Source organism: Schistocerca americana, chromosome 6 (genome assembly GCF_021461395.2).
Source record: "Schistocerca americana isolate TAMUIC-IGC-003095 chromosome 6, iqSchAmer2.1, whole genome shotgun sequence".
In the NCBI taxonomy this organism is placed as follows: Eukaryota; Metazoa; Arthropoda; class Insecta; order Orthoptera; family Acrididae; genus Schistocerca; species Schistocerca americana.
The window spans coordinates 193407606-193424502 of record NC_060124.1 but is presented as its reverse complement, the minus strand read 5'-3'; the positions used below and the strand labels follow the sequence as shown (position 1 = coordinate 193424502).

Sequence of the window (16897 nt, the reverse complement as noted above, 5' to 3'; positions counted from 1 at the left end):
TCAGCTTCAGTTGTTTGCATTGGAAAACCATCATAAGTCCAATATCTCTCTATACACCTCACTAGCGGATTACTTTTTCGATTTGCTAGCTGCAGTCATTCTGGAGATGTAAGTAACAATCTCTTGGAAATAAGACTACCACGAATGTGAAAAAAATGAAAGCATTCCCTTCCCCTCCCGGGCCCCACTCCCCCCCCAAAAAAACCAGCTTTACTCCACTGAGAGGTGGTAAATTGACTGTCTATTTACTGCAATGTCAATGGATATCCCCTTCGGAAAGCCGTACTGATTCTGATTCAGCCGAATCTGCCTTGTGGGCGATAAGCAGAGAAGTCTTTCGTGTATTTAAACCAGATTTGGCTGAAGCGAGATCTTTTGTTCTCCCCTTAGTTGCTGTAGTTAGTTATTTTACAGCCACACTCAGGTTTGGAAGGCACAGTTGCAGTAAATATTCTGAAGAGAATGCTTGCCCAATAAAATGAGTGTACCGATAGATATTCCAGCTGTATCGTGAAAAGTTCTCAAGAGCAAACATGCACTGGTGTGCAAAACCTCAGGACGAAAGTAACTTTTGCATGATGTATCAGTGGCTAGCTCGATGGAGCTTGAACGATATATAGAACTACTATAGTACAGTAAGGTACTGTACAGTACAGTGCAGTTCAGCACAATAGAGGAGGTGCCTCAAACATGCTATGAGACGAAAAGAAATGACAATGAATTTTATCCTTAGTGGATGCTGTTGAAGTCCGAGACTGTTCCTTTATAGGGTGTAGAAAAATTTCCGCTACCAGTCACAATTGCGATTGTGACTGGTAGCGGAAATTCTTCTACACCTTAGAAACGACAATTTTATTCAAAGACAATTATTACCCTGCAGACACTGCGATTCATGATGAGCTCCTGGAAATTACAAAAGGTGGGGCATCGATCTTAATAGGTTGTGTGATCACCACAGATGTCAGCGCCTGCTCTGTAACGTACTCCTATGCTGGCCACGAGGTTGTTAAGTTCTTCCAGTAGGATGATCCATTCCTCCCAGCGCGGGTGATGACTGCTGGATGACCATTGGTACTTGTGAACGTGCTGCTATAGGTCCCCCCAACGCATTCCACAAGTGATCTATGGCATCCAATTAGGGGGAACGAGCAGGCCAGTCCATTCGCTGAATATTATTTCTTTCCAAGAGCTGCTCCACCTGCTCTGTACGCTGCGGTCGCGCATTGTCATTCATGAAAATAAAGTCAGGGCGGAATGCACCCCACAGAAGACGCTAACGAGGAAGGAAGACACTGCCACAATAAAGTTGAGCGGTGTGTGTACAGTGATCAGTGATTTAGAGGTCAGTTCGGCATGCATGAATGCATGCATGCATGTTCGTCTCTCCAAATCTTTGAACAGGTCAGTGTCATTATGAGATTGTGCTCCTTCCCCACGCCACTTTTTTCACTTTTTTGGGTTCCACATTTCATTCGGTAAAAACGGAACCCTTACAGCATCAGGTTGTTATCCTTTTCTCTGTTCGTCCATCCGTTTGTTAAAACCGCTTTCTCTCAACAAGGTGCAAATATCAAGTTGAAATTCATGTCACACACTGACGTCTACGGTTCATTGGCGTTGTAAAGAATTTAAACCTCTGAGTCAACGCAATCAAGAGATAGGGCCATTTGTGTTACATATTCTCACACTTACAAACTCACTTATCAAAACATATAGTGTATTTCTCGTTGACCTGGAATCACGAAATCTGACGAGCAACAAGGTTTCACAGAACAAGCAAAGGCAAAAATTCGAAACTTGGTAATTTGTAATCACACCAGAAGAAAAAAAAGTATTTTTGTCATTTGTTATCCAACTGTTTGTCTGCCAGACTCCTAAGACCCCTTTTTCTCAGGAATTTCAGGAGCTAACACGAAATTGAGCAGAAAAATTAAACATACAACGTTTTTATAACCTTTGAACTTCCGAGACTGATATCTTGCCAATATCGACATAAATAACACCTAAAAATCTTGGAGATTTTCGATTCCTAGAATTAGTGAATTATATATACGAGGGTGAGTCAAACGAAAATCTTAAATATTTTTTTAAATATTATTTATGTGCAGAAGTAGTAAAAAGCTGTATCACTTTTCAACATAATCTCCCCAACGCTCAACGCAAGTCCTCCAGCGCTTACAAAGTGCGTAACTTCCTTTCGAAAAAAGATCTTTTCGTAGTTCGCGCAATCACTCGTGCATGGCGTGGCGTACCTCTTCATCAGAACGGAACTTCTTTCCTCCCATTACGTGTTTGTGTGGTCCAAACATATTGAAATCACTTAGGGCACGGTCTGGGTTGCTCGCTCTCTTCTTTTCCCTGTTGGTGGAAGTGAACCCAGGTTTCGTCCCCAGTAAAGATTCTTGCAAGGAAGCCATCACCTTCTCGTTCAACGCACCGAAGAAGTTCTTCACAAGCATCAACACGTCGTTCTCTCATTTCAGGAGTCAGCTGCCGTGGCACTCATCTTGCAGACACTTTGTGAAACTGGAGCACATCATGCACAATGTGGTGTGCTGACCCATGACTGATCTGTAAACATGCTGCAATGTCATTTAGTGTCACTCGGCGGTTTTCCTTCACTATGGCTTCAACTGCTGCAATGTTCTGTAGAGTCACAACTCGTTGTGCCTGACCTGGACGAGGAGCGTCTTCCACTGAAGTCACACCATTTGCGAACTTCCTACTCCATTCGTAGACTTGCTGCTGTGACAAACATGCATCACCGTACTGAACCTTCATTCGTCGATGAATTTCAGTAGGTTTCACACCTTCACTACGTAAAAACCGAATAGCAGAACGCTGTTCTTCCCTGGTGTCAGTCCCAAGTGGGGCGGTCATCTTTATACTGCTACTGCGACGGTATGTGTGCATCTGTACTATGCTGCCACGTACAGGCCATTCTGCACGTTGTTTGTAGCACACTTACCAACTTACAGGATAACGGCGCGAAATTTCCATTTGTTACTACAAATTTATGGTTTTCATTTGACTCACCCTCGTGCACATAACTAGTTTAGCATCCGCAGCTTTGCTCGAATAGGCTGTGTAGTTTGCAGAGACTGTTGTTTATGTTTAGTGTGAATTTTATGTTGTTCACAAGCAGTAACACCGTCTAAATTTTTTCCGCTAATTGAGTCCATAGAATGGTCGTCTTTTGAGAATGTACTTCTGACCAAAAAGCGATTCTGGCAGCTGGATTTCACGATTTTGGTTTGTCATGCCTTTTGAGTTCTTGTGGAGATATTTCCACGGAAACTTCCATCTCCTAATGCACCTTTCTTTATATCTAACCGAGAAATGAAGTACCAATTTTCATAGATTTGTCTTTAAAATTTTTTAATTTTAAGGAAATATGTTCTTGAAAAATTATCAATCACTATTTGAACGTATTGTGGGTTGAATTTACAAGAACGGTAACACAGTGAAGCAGTGAACCCTATGAAAATTTTCATAGATTTAGCTTTAGCTTTGAGAATGCTTTCATTAGGAAATAATTTAGAAAATCATTTCACAGTGTATTTCAACACATTAGAGATGGAATTTCGAATAATTCCTTCTTGAACGACGCCTACAGCATAAGAAGAACATCCTCTCCAAATTTCAAGTTTCTGTCTTTAGAGATCTAGACTAGGCGATGGTGACTCCGTAAGTCAGTTAGCCGGAACATTTCCTTTTACGTACATTGAGGTTAAATTTGTATGGCTCCCCCACTTTCTCTTGGTCATTTGTTTTTAGGAAGTGTGTTTTGTTTGGTTACCCGAAGCTCGAGACAGATGAAGATGACTCACCCGTCGACGAGCGGGTGGTCGAGCAGCATGCGCCGCACTGCGGCGAGGTGGTCGGTGTGCGAGGTGTGACGCAGGCGCGCCGTCAGCGGGATGATGACGCCCAGCCCCGTCAGCGCCAGCAGCAGCACCAGCAGGCACGCCACGCACCACGTCCGCTGGCTGGCGCCTGCAACACCGTCACAACACCTGCTGAAAGGAGGGAACTGTCAGGCAGTCAGAAGTAGGTCAGCTCTTGCAAGTCAGTGCCTGATGACTGTATAACCGCCACTCACTGCTTCAAGCTGTGACTTCAGAATTACCCCATTCTTCCTTTCAGAGTACGTCGGGATGACCACTAATTATCAACCAGTGTCGTTAACAAAATCCACGATGCTACCTCAGAGTTTGGATACTTGGGACCATCAACACAGGGGGTCCAGGCAGTATATATATATATATATATATAGCCCTCATACAATCAGCAAAGGACATACAGCAGGCGACAACTATCAGTGGGCAACTGCCAAATGATCCAGAGAGGCATAGTCGCTCAGACCACAGCTACAGGTGCAACTGATACCGAACAGTCTATTGCTGGATTGACAGGTCTTATGTTTTATTGTCATACTTGGGTTGAAGTCGATCGATGTTAGTTGATGAATCCTGACATTTATATCAATAAATCTTCTGTATATGCAGAATTTAGTTCTGCAATATATTTCTTACGTCTCTCTTTACACCTTTGGCAATTGCATGCAGATCTCTCCGTAACTTTATTCAGTAGTGAATTCTAGACTGGGTCACCTTGGCAAGATCTTTTGCGAACAGTGAAGCAAAGTACCATATAGTACTCAAAGGTAAAGGGCCAGGCAGCAGATACTCCCCTGTGACCAAGCAGCTAATCCACTTGTCCTGCTGTTTGGGGTCTTGTGTACTTCCTGCTGTTGCGGTCTTTGGAGGATATTCTGTGCTACGTGCAGTCTGGTAGCCTTCCTAGGCCCACATACACAGGCAGACGAGTTCACTAAGCCGTCCGCCGACTGAGTCTGTCCCGACCAGTTACCCTGTGTGCAGATGATGGGTCTATGGTCAGATCGGTGGTCGAAGTCCGTCTTTCCGACCGACGGACCTCTAACTGCTTCCCCGCACGCTACCTGCCACCTCACAAACCATCAGTGGAGGGGCCCTACCCGTCTCCACCAGTCCACACGTAGTCGCACAGTCTGGAAAGAGTGTCAGTGGACAGGCCGATGGAGCACTTACGTTGTAAATGGGCGCCTTTAAAGGCTCCCACACAGCGGTCGACCAGTCGGCCGACACTGGCTGCCGAGGGGGTCTGCCCAGACTTGTTTATCTTTGTGTGGACGACTTTTTGACGACATTACAGATGTTGGAGCGAAGGTAGAGGTTAGTTTGTTGGCAGACTCCTACCTGGTTGCCTTGACTACTATGTGCCGCAACACACTCCATCAGTGCAGATAGGTAGGGTCGACCATACAGTCACAGTGTGTCCACACACAGTCAGACAGTTCGGCAATTCGCTCTGAAGAAAGAGAAAGAGAAGGAGGCTGCTGGGGGGGGGGGGGGGGGGGTTCGGCAACCACTCTGGCTCTGAGTGGGTGGCTTAAGGGGAGTATTGATGCCCTATCCTGATAACCTTAAATTTAACATATTTATACTCCGTTTCCTCAGGACCTATCCAAGGTAATACAACAAAACTTTGCCACGATATACAGTCATATCCTATACATTTACTTATCTTCTATCCAGTATCTACCTTTGTTAGGAATCAAGATAAGAATTTTTCAATGAAGGTCTTAAAATTTATCTATTTTTTATAATACTATTATAATCAAACTATGAGACCTATCTGTACTGTTGCAGATCAAGGCAGACACAATACCGCTATCAATAAGAAGTAAAAATTTCACACCCTTCGCTTAAGTAGTTTCTTAGATAATAGGAAACGTTTAAAATGTCGTTTTCCAGAAATCTAACCAGAAAGTTGAAGTAAAAGTGGACCTCACTATAGAATGAAGGGACAACTTAAGATTCTCCAACTTTCTGACCATAATCTTCTTGAGAATTAACCAATGCAGTAACAGTTCTGTCCAAAGGAAGCTTGCTCCGTCTGTTGTATTTTCGACCATAATTTCAGGTTTGTACGAGCAGATTCGATGTCTATCAAGTTCTTGCAGGGCTGCTTCTGTATTATGGCTAGACTTAATTCTAAATTGCTTCAGATCCCTTATTCTGCCTCCATTTCCATGACTGAAGGTAGTTACAGAATCTCTGGCCCCTGTCTTCAGTGTCTTAAAGCCCACAAAAACATTTTTGGTCACCCTGGTCCATTTTCATTTCGAGTTTTTCCTGTGAGGCATTTCTTCAGAAGATATGTTTCTGCTCGATTTCTATATAGTGCCTTTGTTACTGTTCCTACAGCTTCACAGATGGTTTTTCTACGACTATGTTAGGTTTCTGCTGTCGCAGATTTGCGGTATTTAACCAGTGTATTAAATACAAGTTATCTAGTGACTCCTTGTCACTCGCTGACTTGTAGAAAAAACGTTGCCGATACCCCTTTTTTCATTCCTTTGAGATTGATTGTATTATATCTAGTGGTTTGGTAGCAGTATTCACTTAGGTGGTTTTTGTGTCTTTCAAATGTCCTCTAATGGTCTTTCCATCTTCAGGCTTTTTGCTAGAAAATTTCTGCCTGATTTTACACAGTCAGGTACCCATCCATTTCTCCACATGGTAGCCACATATTAATTTTTACGGTCTTAGATCATCATACGTCCTTTTGTCGCTTATTGATTTTAGTGAAATGAAATCACCGTCATCAATGAATGTAGAACAACGAATCCCACTTTCTTCTTGAAAGCGCTGAAAAATCTTCACAGCTGAGGGATTCCTACTTCCAGTGAATTGCTGATATGTTTACCGACAGTTGTGTTCAAAAAATTGTTTCTTTGTATTATTGGTAACGACTTTTGTGAATCCATGGAAATTTTTTGGCAATACTCCAACATCATGCACCGTCCCGGGAGCAATATTTAATGCAGCTGCCAAGAAATTGTAGACTGACGCCTCCTTTTGTGCCATCATCCGTCAAATGCTATGCAGTTGTTATTGCTACCATAATATTCTTCAACTGCTTCCGCTGTTATAGATTTCATTCATTATTCTGCCATCACTTTTACTGTTTCCCTAAAGCATCTGGGTTATCACGAAACATTCGTAGTGAGACATAACAGATTCACAACAACACACCAAGTTTTTCAGTCCTGGGGGCTTTTGAGATGTATCTCTGCCCATAGAAATATCTTATTGTTCCTACATTTTTCAGATGTCCAAAATCGGTTCTAACTCTCACAACTCGAACAAGAGAATTCCAAACTCTTCTTCTGAAGACATTTTTAGTATCTCACCACACACTAGTCACAGTATGCAGTTTGATTAAGCGTCAGGGACAGAAGAGTTTCTTGGACCACGATCCTATATCCCAAAAGGTTTACAAGCAGCTACGATTAAACATTGTTTTAGTACACTTAAACCTAATATTGAACTTATATTACTGGCGTTGATTTCACTGTTCACTTTACTATCGCTCCCAAGTTTCTTCTTGTAACCACTTTGTGTTGAGGAACTTTGTTTCGGTGTCTTTTGTCCTAACGTCATTCTCTGGATATAAGCTTCCAACGGGTCATGTTCAGTAGGCTCTATTCCCGTATTTTACGCTTCGTAAATATTCCCATTGGTGGAATCATATTCAAGAGAGAAACACAACTCAATGAACAACAACTACAAATATACACAACGAAAAGTATAATGCGCATTAAAAAACTTTGAAAATGTGATGCATTATACCACAAGCCGAAGTGATATCACTGCAACCAGTATAGCCAACCTACTCAGCAGGACGTAAACTACCAATCAACTATGCCTTCTAGAGCAAAGACTTCCCAAAATATCTGTCGTAACTAAACAGTGCTCTAGGAGTCTGTAGAAATTACTTCCGCAGTAAATTATTTCAAAGTAAATTGAAAATACTAAAAGTCATCAAAAGTCAACGAAACATACATCAAATTAAAGCGGGAACTAAGAGTAAAAGTTTTCTATAAGAAAATAACTCGACATTTCATACCCACACCACCTTTTGTACTCCCCTTTAGTCATCACATAACAGACGGCAGAACTCTTCAGTCTTGGCCTGCCCGTCGAGCTTTGCAGCCGAGCGAAACTGTTTGACAAAAGAAGTTTGGTTTCAAGTTGAGAAAGACGTCCCACAACTGAATGGTGTGAGGCGGCAGGCCTCTTGCGGTTCCATGAGAAACGGAGTGGTTCTGCTCTGCAGAAGGGACAGGCCAGCCACTTGTTCCCGATTTTGGAACGACATTCCCTGCTGATTAACAGTAAAAGTTTAGCAGAGGGTAGGAGCCAAGAGCTGGTTTCCAGAAAATCCAAAGCTGGGAGCCAGCTGACGGCTGGGGAGGCAACTCTACAGCAGACAGGGGCCGTCAGACCAACGTATTAAGAACTGAGTGCTTCCACAGGTTAACATCGCGAACTCCGAAACTGTTGATTTATTTACGACTGTGTCATTGGGCAACATATTGTAAAATCGTACCACTGGCACACAGAAAGTCGGGCAGATGCATCAGTGAGACTTACTCTGGAGAGCAAGTAGAACTGACTTCTCCATTGTGGGGGATGAAGTACAGACTTCTTCCGAGGGAGGGTGTCCCTAGCAGCCGACAACAGCAGTCCTCTAGCTGCAGCACGTATTAGCAGACCAAGGCTTCTGTGGTGTCACCGCCAGACACCACACTTCTAGGTGGTAGCCTTTAAATCGGCCTCGGTCCGGTAGTATACGTCGGACCCGCGTGTCGCCACTATCAGTGATTTCAGACCGAGTGCCGCCACACGGCAGGTCTAGAGAGACTTACTAGCACTCGCTCCAGTTGTACAGCCGACTTTGCTAGCGATGGTTCACTGACAAATTACGCTCTCAATTGCCGAGACGATAGTTAGCATAGCCTTCAGCTACGTCATTTGCTGCGACCTAGCAAGGCGCCATTATCATTTGCTATTTATCTTGAGATGCATGTACCGTCAAGAGCGATGTTCACCAATTATGGATTAAAGTTAAGTATTCCAGAAGCTACGTACTATTTTCGCTACTATAAAGACATTGTCCTGTTCCAGACCTCACGCCATCCTGCGTGAGCTTAAGCGCGTGCCCTTCAGCCTCCCGTCCTAGTGGATTGGCTGTCTTGCCAGTATACAAAAGCTTCTACTCATGTAGTTGCAAAGTTTGGTGAAATTATGTGAACATTGGCAAAGGGATGAAGGGAGTCAAAATTTACGATAGAAGCAAGTAGCTGTTTCGAATCGTATTACTTCATGTAAAGTTTTAGGGAACTTTCGATTCATTCTTTGATGTAGCATGGTTGTTTTCGTTAATTATTCTTTCGGCGTAATTTCGCAGTTACTGAACAGGCACAGCGAGTTCATACTGTCACAGTTGAACTCGCATATCCCCTTACATTCCTGTCTGTGCCAAGACACTAGTATCAGTCTTGTTAAACCATCATTCATCCCGTGAACTTACCATTTCTGATCGTCAATCAGATCTTACGATTAAATTAACGTTAATATTGTGCAACTGCAAATTCTAGTTAAATTAGATTAATTTGGAGTCCTGTTTCATTATAAAATAGATGATATCCTTGATATTCATTACAAACATCACTAGATGGCCAATCCATGACTCACGATTTATTAGGTCCAATCGTTTCAGATTACACTTGCTGTAGCTGGGATTCACAGTCATAAAAATATTTTTGAAGGACATCATCTTCACGCCAGTGACCCTTATAAGTTTTTATTACAATAAAAACTTATAACAGTCACTGACGTAAAGATGACGTCCTTAAAAAGAAAGTATCTGATTAATTTTATCTGTTTCATCTAGTTCAGTTAAATTACATGAATTCTAAATATATTCGTTAATGGGAATATCTTCGCATTTGCTATGTTAGGCATAGATATACCACCTATTCAGCAGGTCCAGAAGGCATGCACGGATTGCCGAACTCGTTAAGGTGACCGCTCGTGATTAGCGAGAAATCCCGGTTCGAGCCCCAGTCAGGCTAAAATTTTCCTGTCACAAATAGGTAAACTACACATACCTAACAGAGATTAAGGCGAAATGACCGCATTCAACGACTCTATTTCGAATTAATTTAACGTCTGTTCATCCAGCTATCAAAGTAAATATTACATGCCAAGTTAAGGACAAGACGATAATATCACTGGTCTCAATTCCCCATACTCTGGTTCTCATTGGTACGGGAATACAGAGTAAAACTACTCGCACTAAGTGATGACTGTAGCAGACTATGGTATATGGATATAGGCAGTGTGACACGGAAATTTGGGTCGGCCTAGGAGACGTGCGATTAGTTGTAAATCCAGGTACAAGTCCTGGTCCCCACACATTTCATATATCACTAGTAGGTAGTGAGTCTACATCTCACAAAGTCGATGCCAGATATCCGCTTTCAGTAACATTACTTCGAATTAATTCCATACGGCTGTCAATTGTTATTAATGTATACTGATCCATACAGGCAAGTAAATTAGTTAGCCTATGAAAGCTTAATGCAAAAAATAATCACAACCGACCACTGGTACAAGCATCAGTGGAAGTCAGCATCATTTAATGGGACCATTTGGTGTATGGTCCAGAGTCTGACACCAATGGCCCTGAAAGTAGAACTGGGACTCTACTAGCCAAGAGCCGCTTCTGACAGTCAGCAGTTAGACGTTGAGCAGGCACTCCCTGGATGACACAGCCTCCGTAGCAGGCTGCTACTGGGTGGGCCAGCAACTTTACTCATACGTCGTTGGGCCGTGAGGCACGACTGAATATCCAAGGATTGACACAACCTCTGACACTTCATTTTTAATTTCAATTTATTGCTATGAGTTTTTGATCTGCAATCTGGAAACTCTAAACAGGTCATACATATTCAGTCAACATGGTGACATGTAGTGATTTGCATATACACACACCAAAAAAAGTTTTGCATCACCCCAGTTCCCAGAACTCCTGGATATAGACCTTGACTATGGATATTGTATCACAGACATTTTCCTGTTGACTGTTCGGAATTGCAACCAAACCAGCCCAAGATGTAAACAACCACGAAGGAGCAGCACCTGTTTGACGGAGGGCGTCTGTAGACCCATCATTTCCAGTCACTCTGCCAGGAAGGAGGTACATGGCTCATGTTGTCTGTGCTCAACTACCCCTAGACGGTCAATATTGCGGTTCGATCGCGTCCGCATTGTTAATTTTTTCCAGAAGGGCTCTCAGCAAGGTAAATGTCCAGGCGTCTTGGAGTGAACCAAAGCGATGTTGTTCAGACATGGAGGAGATACAGAGAGTCAGGAAATGTCGATGACTTGCCTTGCTCAGGCCGCCACTGCAGTGGATGACTGCTACCTACAGACTATTGCTTGAAGGAACCCTGACAGCAACGGCACGATATTGAATAATGCTTTTGGTGCAGCCACAGGACGTCGTGTTACGACTCATACTGCGCGCAATAGGCTGCATGATGCGCAACTTCAATCCCGACGTCCATGGCGAGGTCCATCTTTGCAACGACGACACCATGTAGCGCGGTAAAGATGGGCCCAACAACATGCCGAATTGATCGCTCGGTATTGTCATGACGTTCTCTTCACCGATGAGTGTCGCATATGCCTTCAACCAAACAATCGTCAGAGACGTGTATAGAAGCAACCAGGTCAGGCTGAACGCCTTACACACACTGTCCAGCGAGTGCAGCAAGGTGGAGGTTCCCTCATGTTTTGGGATGGCATTATGTGAGGCCGACGTACGCCGCTGGTGATAATGGAATGCGCCGTAACGGCTGTACGATAGTGAATTCTGTCCTCCGACCGATTGTGCAGCCATAGCGGCAGCATATTGACGAGGCATTTGCATTCATGGACGACGATTCGCGCCCCCATCGTTCACATATTGTGAATGACTTCCTTCAGAATAACGACATCGCTCGACTAGAGTGGCCACCATGTTCTGCAGACATGACCCTATCGAACATTCCTGCGACAGATTGGAAAGGGCTCTTTACGTACGACGTTACTCACCAACCACTCTGAGGGATCTACGCCGAATCGCCGTTAAGGACTGGGAGAATCTAGACCAACAGTACCTTTATGGATAGTATGCCATGACGAATACAGGCATACATCAATGCAATAGTACGTGCTACAGGGCATTAGAGGTACGGGTGTGTGCAGCAATCTGGACCACCACCTCTGAGGATCTCGCTGTGTGGTTGCACAAGATGTAATGTGTGGCTTTCATGAGCAATAAAATGGGCGGAAATTATGTTTATGTTGATCTCTATCCCAGTTTTCTGTACGGGTTCCGGAACTCTCGGAACCGAGGTGATGCAAACGTTTTTTATATATGTAGTAATAAATTACGTTAACAGCAAGCATTGGTACTTTTAATGTAGGAATAAAAGAGAAATTTGCAAACAAGAAGCAATATGAAAACGTAAAATAAGAGGAATTGATTCAAGTTCCAAGTGAATAACTTTCAGCCTGTATTACTAGATACGTTACTGGCAGGCTCGAAATAATTCGATGTTTGCCGACTACCTGTAACTATACACACTTCTAACGCTATTGTGCTACTCTATTCTACATTTCTCACACTTGTGTGTGCTTGCCTCGGCAATCCTCGAGTCTACGCGTGCCTCTTTTTTAAATATATCTTATACATACATATGGAAATGAAGTCCCATGGCCGGCCGCGGTGGTCTCGCGGTTCTAGGCGCGCAGTCCGGAACCGTGCGACTGCTACGGTCGCAGGTTCGAATCCTGCCTCGGGCATGGATGTGTGTGATGTCCTTAGGTTAGTTAGGTTTAAGTAGTTCTAAGTTCTAGGGGACTGATGACCACAGCTGCTAAGTCCCATAGTGCTCAGAGCCATTTGAACCATTTGAAGTCCCATGCTTCTTGTCAGAGCGTAGGAGAACGATGTGGGAGACCCTCACCGCCGTACTAGGCCAGGTATTAATGGTATTAATGGAGGTGGTTCGCCGTTGCATTCCTCCGACCGTAATGGGAATGAATGATGATGGTGAAGACCACACAACAACACCCAGTCATCTCGGGACAGGTGAAAATCCCTGACCCTGCCGTAATTTTGATATTCACAGCGTCCATTTATCTTTGGACTGAAAGTTTAGCAGCTGCGATTTAGATATTCGACGTGCAGTCATATTGACTTTAGTCCGCCAGTTTCGGTCATTGTCTATAGTTTGCAGATCACAGTCCACGCATGTGCAGTCTCTCTCCACATTCACGGACTGGTGTGTTACTGCATCGCAGTCGATACAAACGTTTGTTGTATGGACCGTGACCTGTTAGTAGATGCACCGTATATCGAGTAGGGGCAATGTCGCACAGTTTGAGTCTGTTGCTCATACTTGGGAATGTATTGTAAGCTCGCACTGCAGTGCTTCTCGTGCTCTAGTCTGACTGCCATTTATCTAACTTTCAGAATCGTAAACATCTTTTAACAGTAATATCTCTTGTAACCTCATCCACATGGGCGTTTTTTCCATGCCCCAAGCGATATATGGAATAGTTTACCACGGTATCCACCGGACATATCCTGAGAATCTACAGCAATCACTCGACGAGTGTAGTGCGAAAGGCACTGGAGAGCCTCGTAAGTACGCTCCCCTGAATTAGTCGCAGTATTGTTTTGTAGCTGCCTAGTCGAAGGCGATGGTCCCAGACGCTGGCAGCGAAGCCCTACTGACGGATTCATCCCCTGCAAGATCGCTCCACTCCCGAGCCGTGACTCTCTGTTTACAGCTCTCTGTAAGCATACGGCCGCCTCCGTAAGCATACCGCCGCCAACGATGGCAGATGCTCATCCTGAACCTTCGCTGTGTCATGACAACGGCAATAAAGGTATATGGTTGCAACGTCATCTTCGGTGAATATCCTCCTGCTCCACACTAGAGAAGGAGCCAACAAGCTTTCTCCAGCTCTCTCACCCTTCAACGTGGTGGACTCTCTAGTGCTGCCGATTTCATTACAACTGATCAACTACAAGCAAAGATGTTGGTCCTCGCTAAAGGAATGTAATGGTATCAAATTTACCCATCATTTGAGGCAGAACTTTCGGAGAATGTTTTAACTTTTCTTCTTTATGACTTTGCGTGTAATGTAGAGCATATGTGCACGAAATTAATTCCTGTAAAATATGATACTTACGCCCTGTATTGTGCAGTCGAGTTAACCGTGGTGTGTTGCCTAATATTACAGTGGACAGTTTTCAACACTTCAAAGTTAATCCGAAAATAAAACCAATAAAATTACACATCTAATGAACTACAAAATTTCCTCTGAATAAATTACCCAAATTACTTTAACAAAAGTCCACTGCTGATCTACGTAGCTAAATCGCGAAACAAAACTCAGTGTAGGTAAAATGTTTCACACATGAATGTATCACACTCTTCACTGAAATGTACTCTGTATAACTATAAAGTAACTTCCATACAGATAGTAAGCTATCTGAACGAATCACTGATTAATTGTGTGTTGACATTGTTCTGTACGTATAGTGTAACTGTATGACTATGGCCGTCAACTATCCTTGCACTTACCAGAAAAGTAATCTCGAAGCATCGCCGCAGGAAAGCTAAATTAAAATGGTCAGCTAAAAATGACATTAAAAAGCCTGTATACCACCACGGGCAGTGCGGACACTAGCACCATAGTATTTCTGGCATGGGAATATTTTTCGGTGGTTATGTACTACAAATGGTTTTTCTGCAACAATCTTATACCAGATAATTACTTTATAACTTGACTTTCAAGATGCCGAACAAGACTGATTTTATACAGAAATGACTGATTTTAGAAACAGTTCTAACAGTTTGATTATTCAAAAAATAATTTACCTACAGAAAAAATGAACCTACCCATAATGACCTCTATTGTTTGACGAAATGTATGTGTGGGGGAGGAGAACTAACTTTCGTAGCTGGGAGCAATCCATGAGTTATGTTTCAACCAAATTTCGGTACGACAATTAATGTTACAACAGAGTGCTAATTACTTGCAAGTATAAAAAAAGAAAGGTTGCGATGGCTCCGAGCATTATGGGACTTACCATCGAAGGTCATCAGTCCCCTAGACTTAGAACTACTTAAAACTAACTAACTTATGGGCATCACGCGCAGTCATGCCCAAGGCAGTAGCACGATTCCAGACTGAAGCGCCTGGAACCAATCGGTCACAGCGCCCGGCACTTGTAAGTTTCCAAAGCTCCAAATTTACCTTAAATCAGTTCTTCGCAAAACTTTTCAAAATCCATAAATACACTCATCATTGCTTATTCAAGCATTTCCAGAAAATTAGTGTGGAATATTCAGCAGCTCAATTCCAGATAAAGATTTCTTGATCATTCAGTTCCACGTCTGCTTCTCAACGTACCTCGACTAAACTAATACTCTCTCTGTGAGCGCCCTCAGTGAAAGACGGTGTAGCAACACAACCAAAGACGGTGAATGAATATGGCATGCATATTGATATACGAGAGCAGGAAGTTAACAATTCCGTAATGACCAAGGCAACATGCACACCTCACAATCTACATCCAGACAGCAGCGTTGTATGGAAGTGAATTATAGAACGTGGAAAAACCGTGAAATACTGTTTCCACGTGTGCCAAATATTGTTTAAATTGATAAAATTCTTCAGGGTATGTGGCTGCTTGGTCAGTGTGCATTAAGCAGTGTCATACTTCGTGAACATCATACAGGAACGCATGACACCCAATGTCGGCGAGTTTGTGCGTCTTACTCTAACGACCATCTATATCAGATGGAAAAGGGACTTTCACGAGCAGAAAAACAGGGTTATGTATGGATTCTCGACCTCTGCCTGTTGCAGCAGATATCTTCAAGGAAGCATTTGAAGAAACAGCGCTCCAGTCTGCACAGTTAAGCCCAGAATACTAGCTCCAATATCTGCATCGAAAACTACATGGATACCCTGCAAATCACATTTAAGTGCTTGGCAGAGGGTTCATCAAGCCAGCTTCACAATTTTGTATTTTTCCAATCTCGTAAAGCGTGCTGAAAGAACGAACACCTATATCTTTCCGTATGAGCTCTCATTTGCCTTATTTTATCATGGTGATAGTTTCTCCCTGTGTAGGTCGGCGTCAAAAAATATTTTCGCATTCGTTGGAGTAAGTTGGTGATTGGAATTTCGTGAGAAAACTCCGTCGCAACGAGAAACGCCTTTCTTTTAATGATGTCCAGCCGAAATCCTGTATCATTTCAGTGACACTCTCTCCCATATTTAGCGATAATACAAAACGTGCTGCCCTTCTTTGAACTTTTTCGATGTACTCCGTCAGTCCTATCTGGTATTCAAAAAGAGGAAGGGCAAGCGTAGTGTAGACAGTCTCCTTAGTAAATCTGTTATATTTTCTAACTGTCGTGCCAATAAAACGCAGTCTTAGGTTAGCTTTCCTCACAACATTTTCTGTGTGTTCCTTCAAATTTAAGTTGTTCGTAACAGTAATTCCAAGGTATTTAGTTGAATTTACTTCCTTTAGATTTGACTGATTTATCATGTAGCGGAAGTTTAACGATTTCCTTTTAGCACTCATGTGGATGACCTCACACTTTTCGTTATTTAAAGTCAACTGGCAATTTTCGCAAAATACAGGTATCCCATCTAAATCGTTTTGCAATTTGTTTTGATCTTCTGATGACGTTACTAGTCGCTAAACGACAGCGTCATCTGCAAACAACCTAAGACGACCGTTACGATTGTCTCCCAAATGGCTTATGAAGGTAAGTAACAGGAAAGGGCCTATAACACAACCTTGGAGAACGCCATAAATCCCTTTTGTTTTGCTCGATGACTTTCCGTCAGTTACTACGAACTGTGTGACCTCTCTGACAGGAAGTCACAAATCAAGTCACATAACTGAGACAGTATTCCAT

At 43.0% G+C, this 16897-nt stretch overlaps 1 protein-coding gene across 1 annotated transcript in view; it reads right to left on the bottom strand.

Moving 5' to 3' along the window:
- LOC124620046 (dipeptidase 1-like) overlaps positions 1 to 16897 on the bottom strand; it is a 632482-nt gene that overhangs the window by 388804 nt on the left and 226781 nt on the right. Inside the window, exon 5 of the mRNA XM_047146713.1 lies at positions 3831 to 3996. Within this exon, the coding sequence (XP_047002669.1) occupies positions 3831 to 3996 (166 nt within the window). The remainder of the gene's footprint in view (positions 1 to 3830; positions 3997 to 16897) is intronic.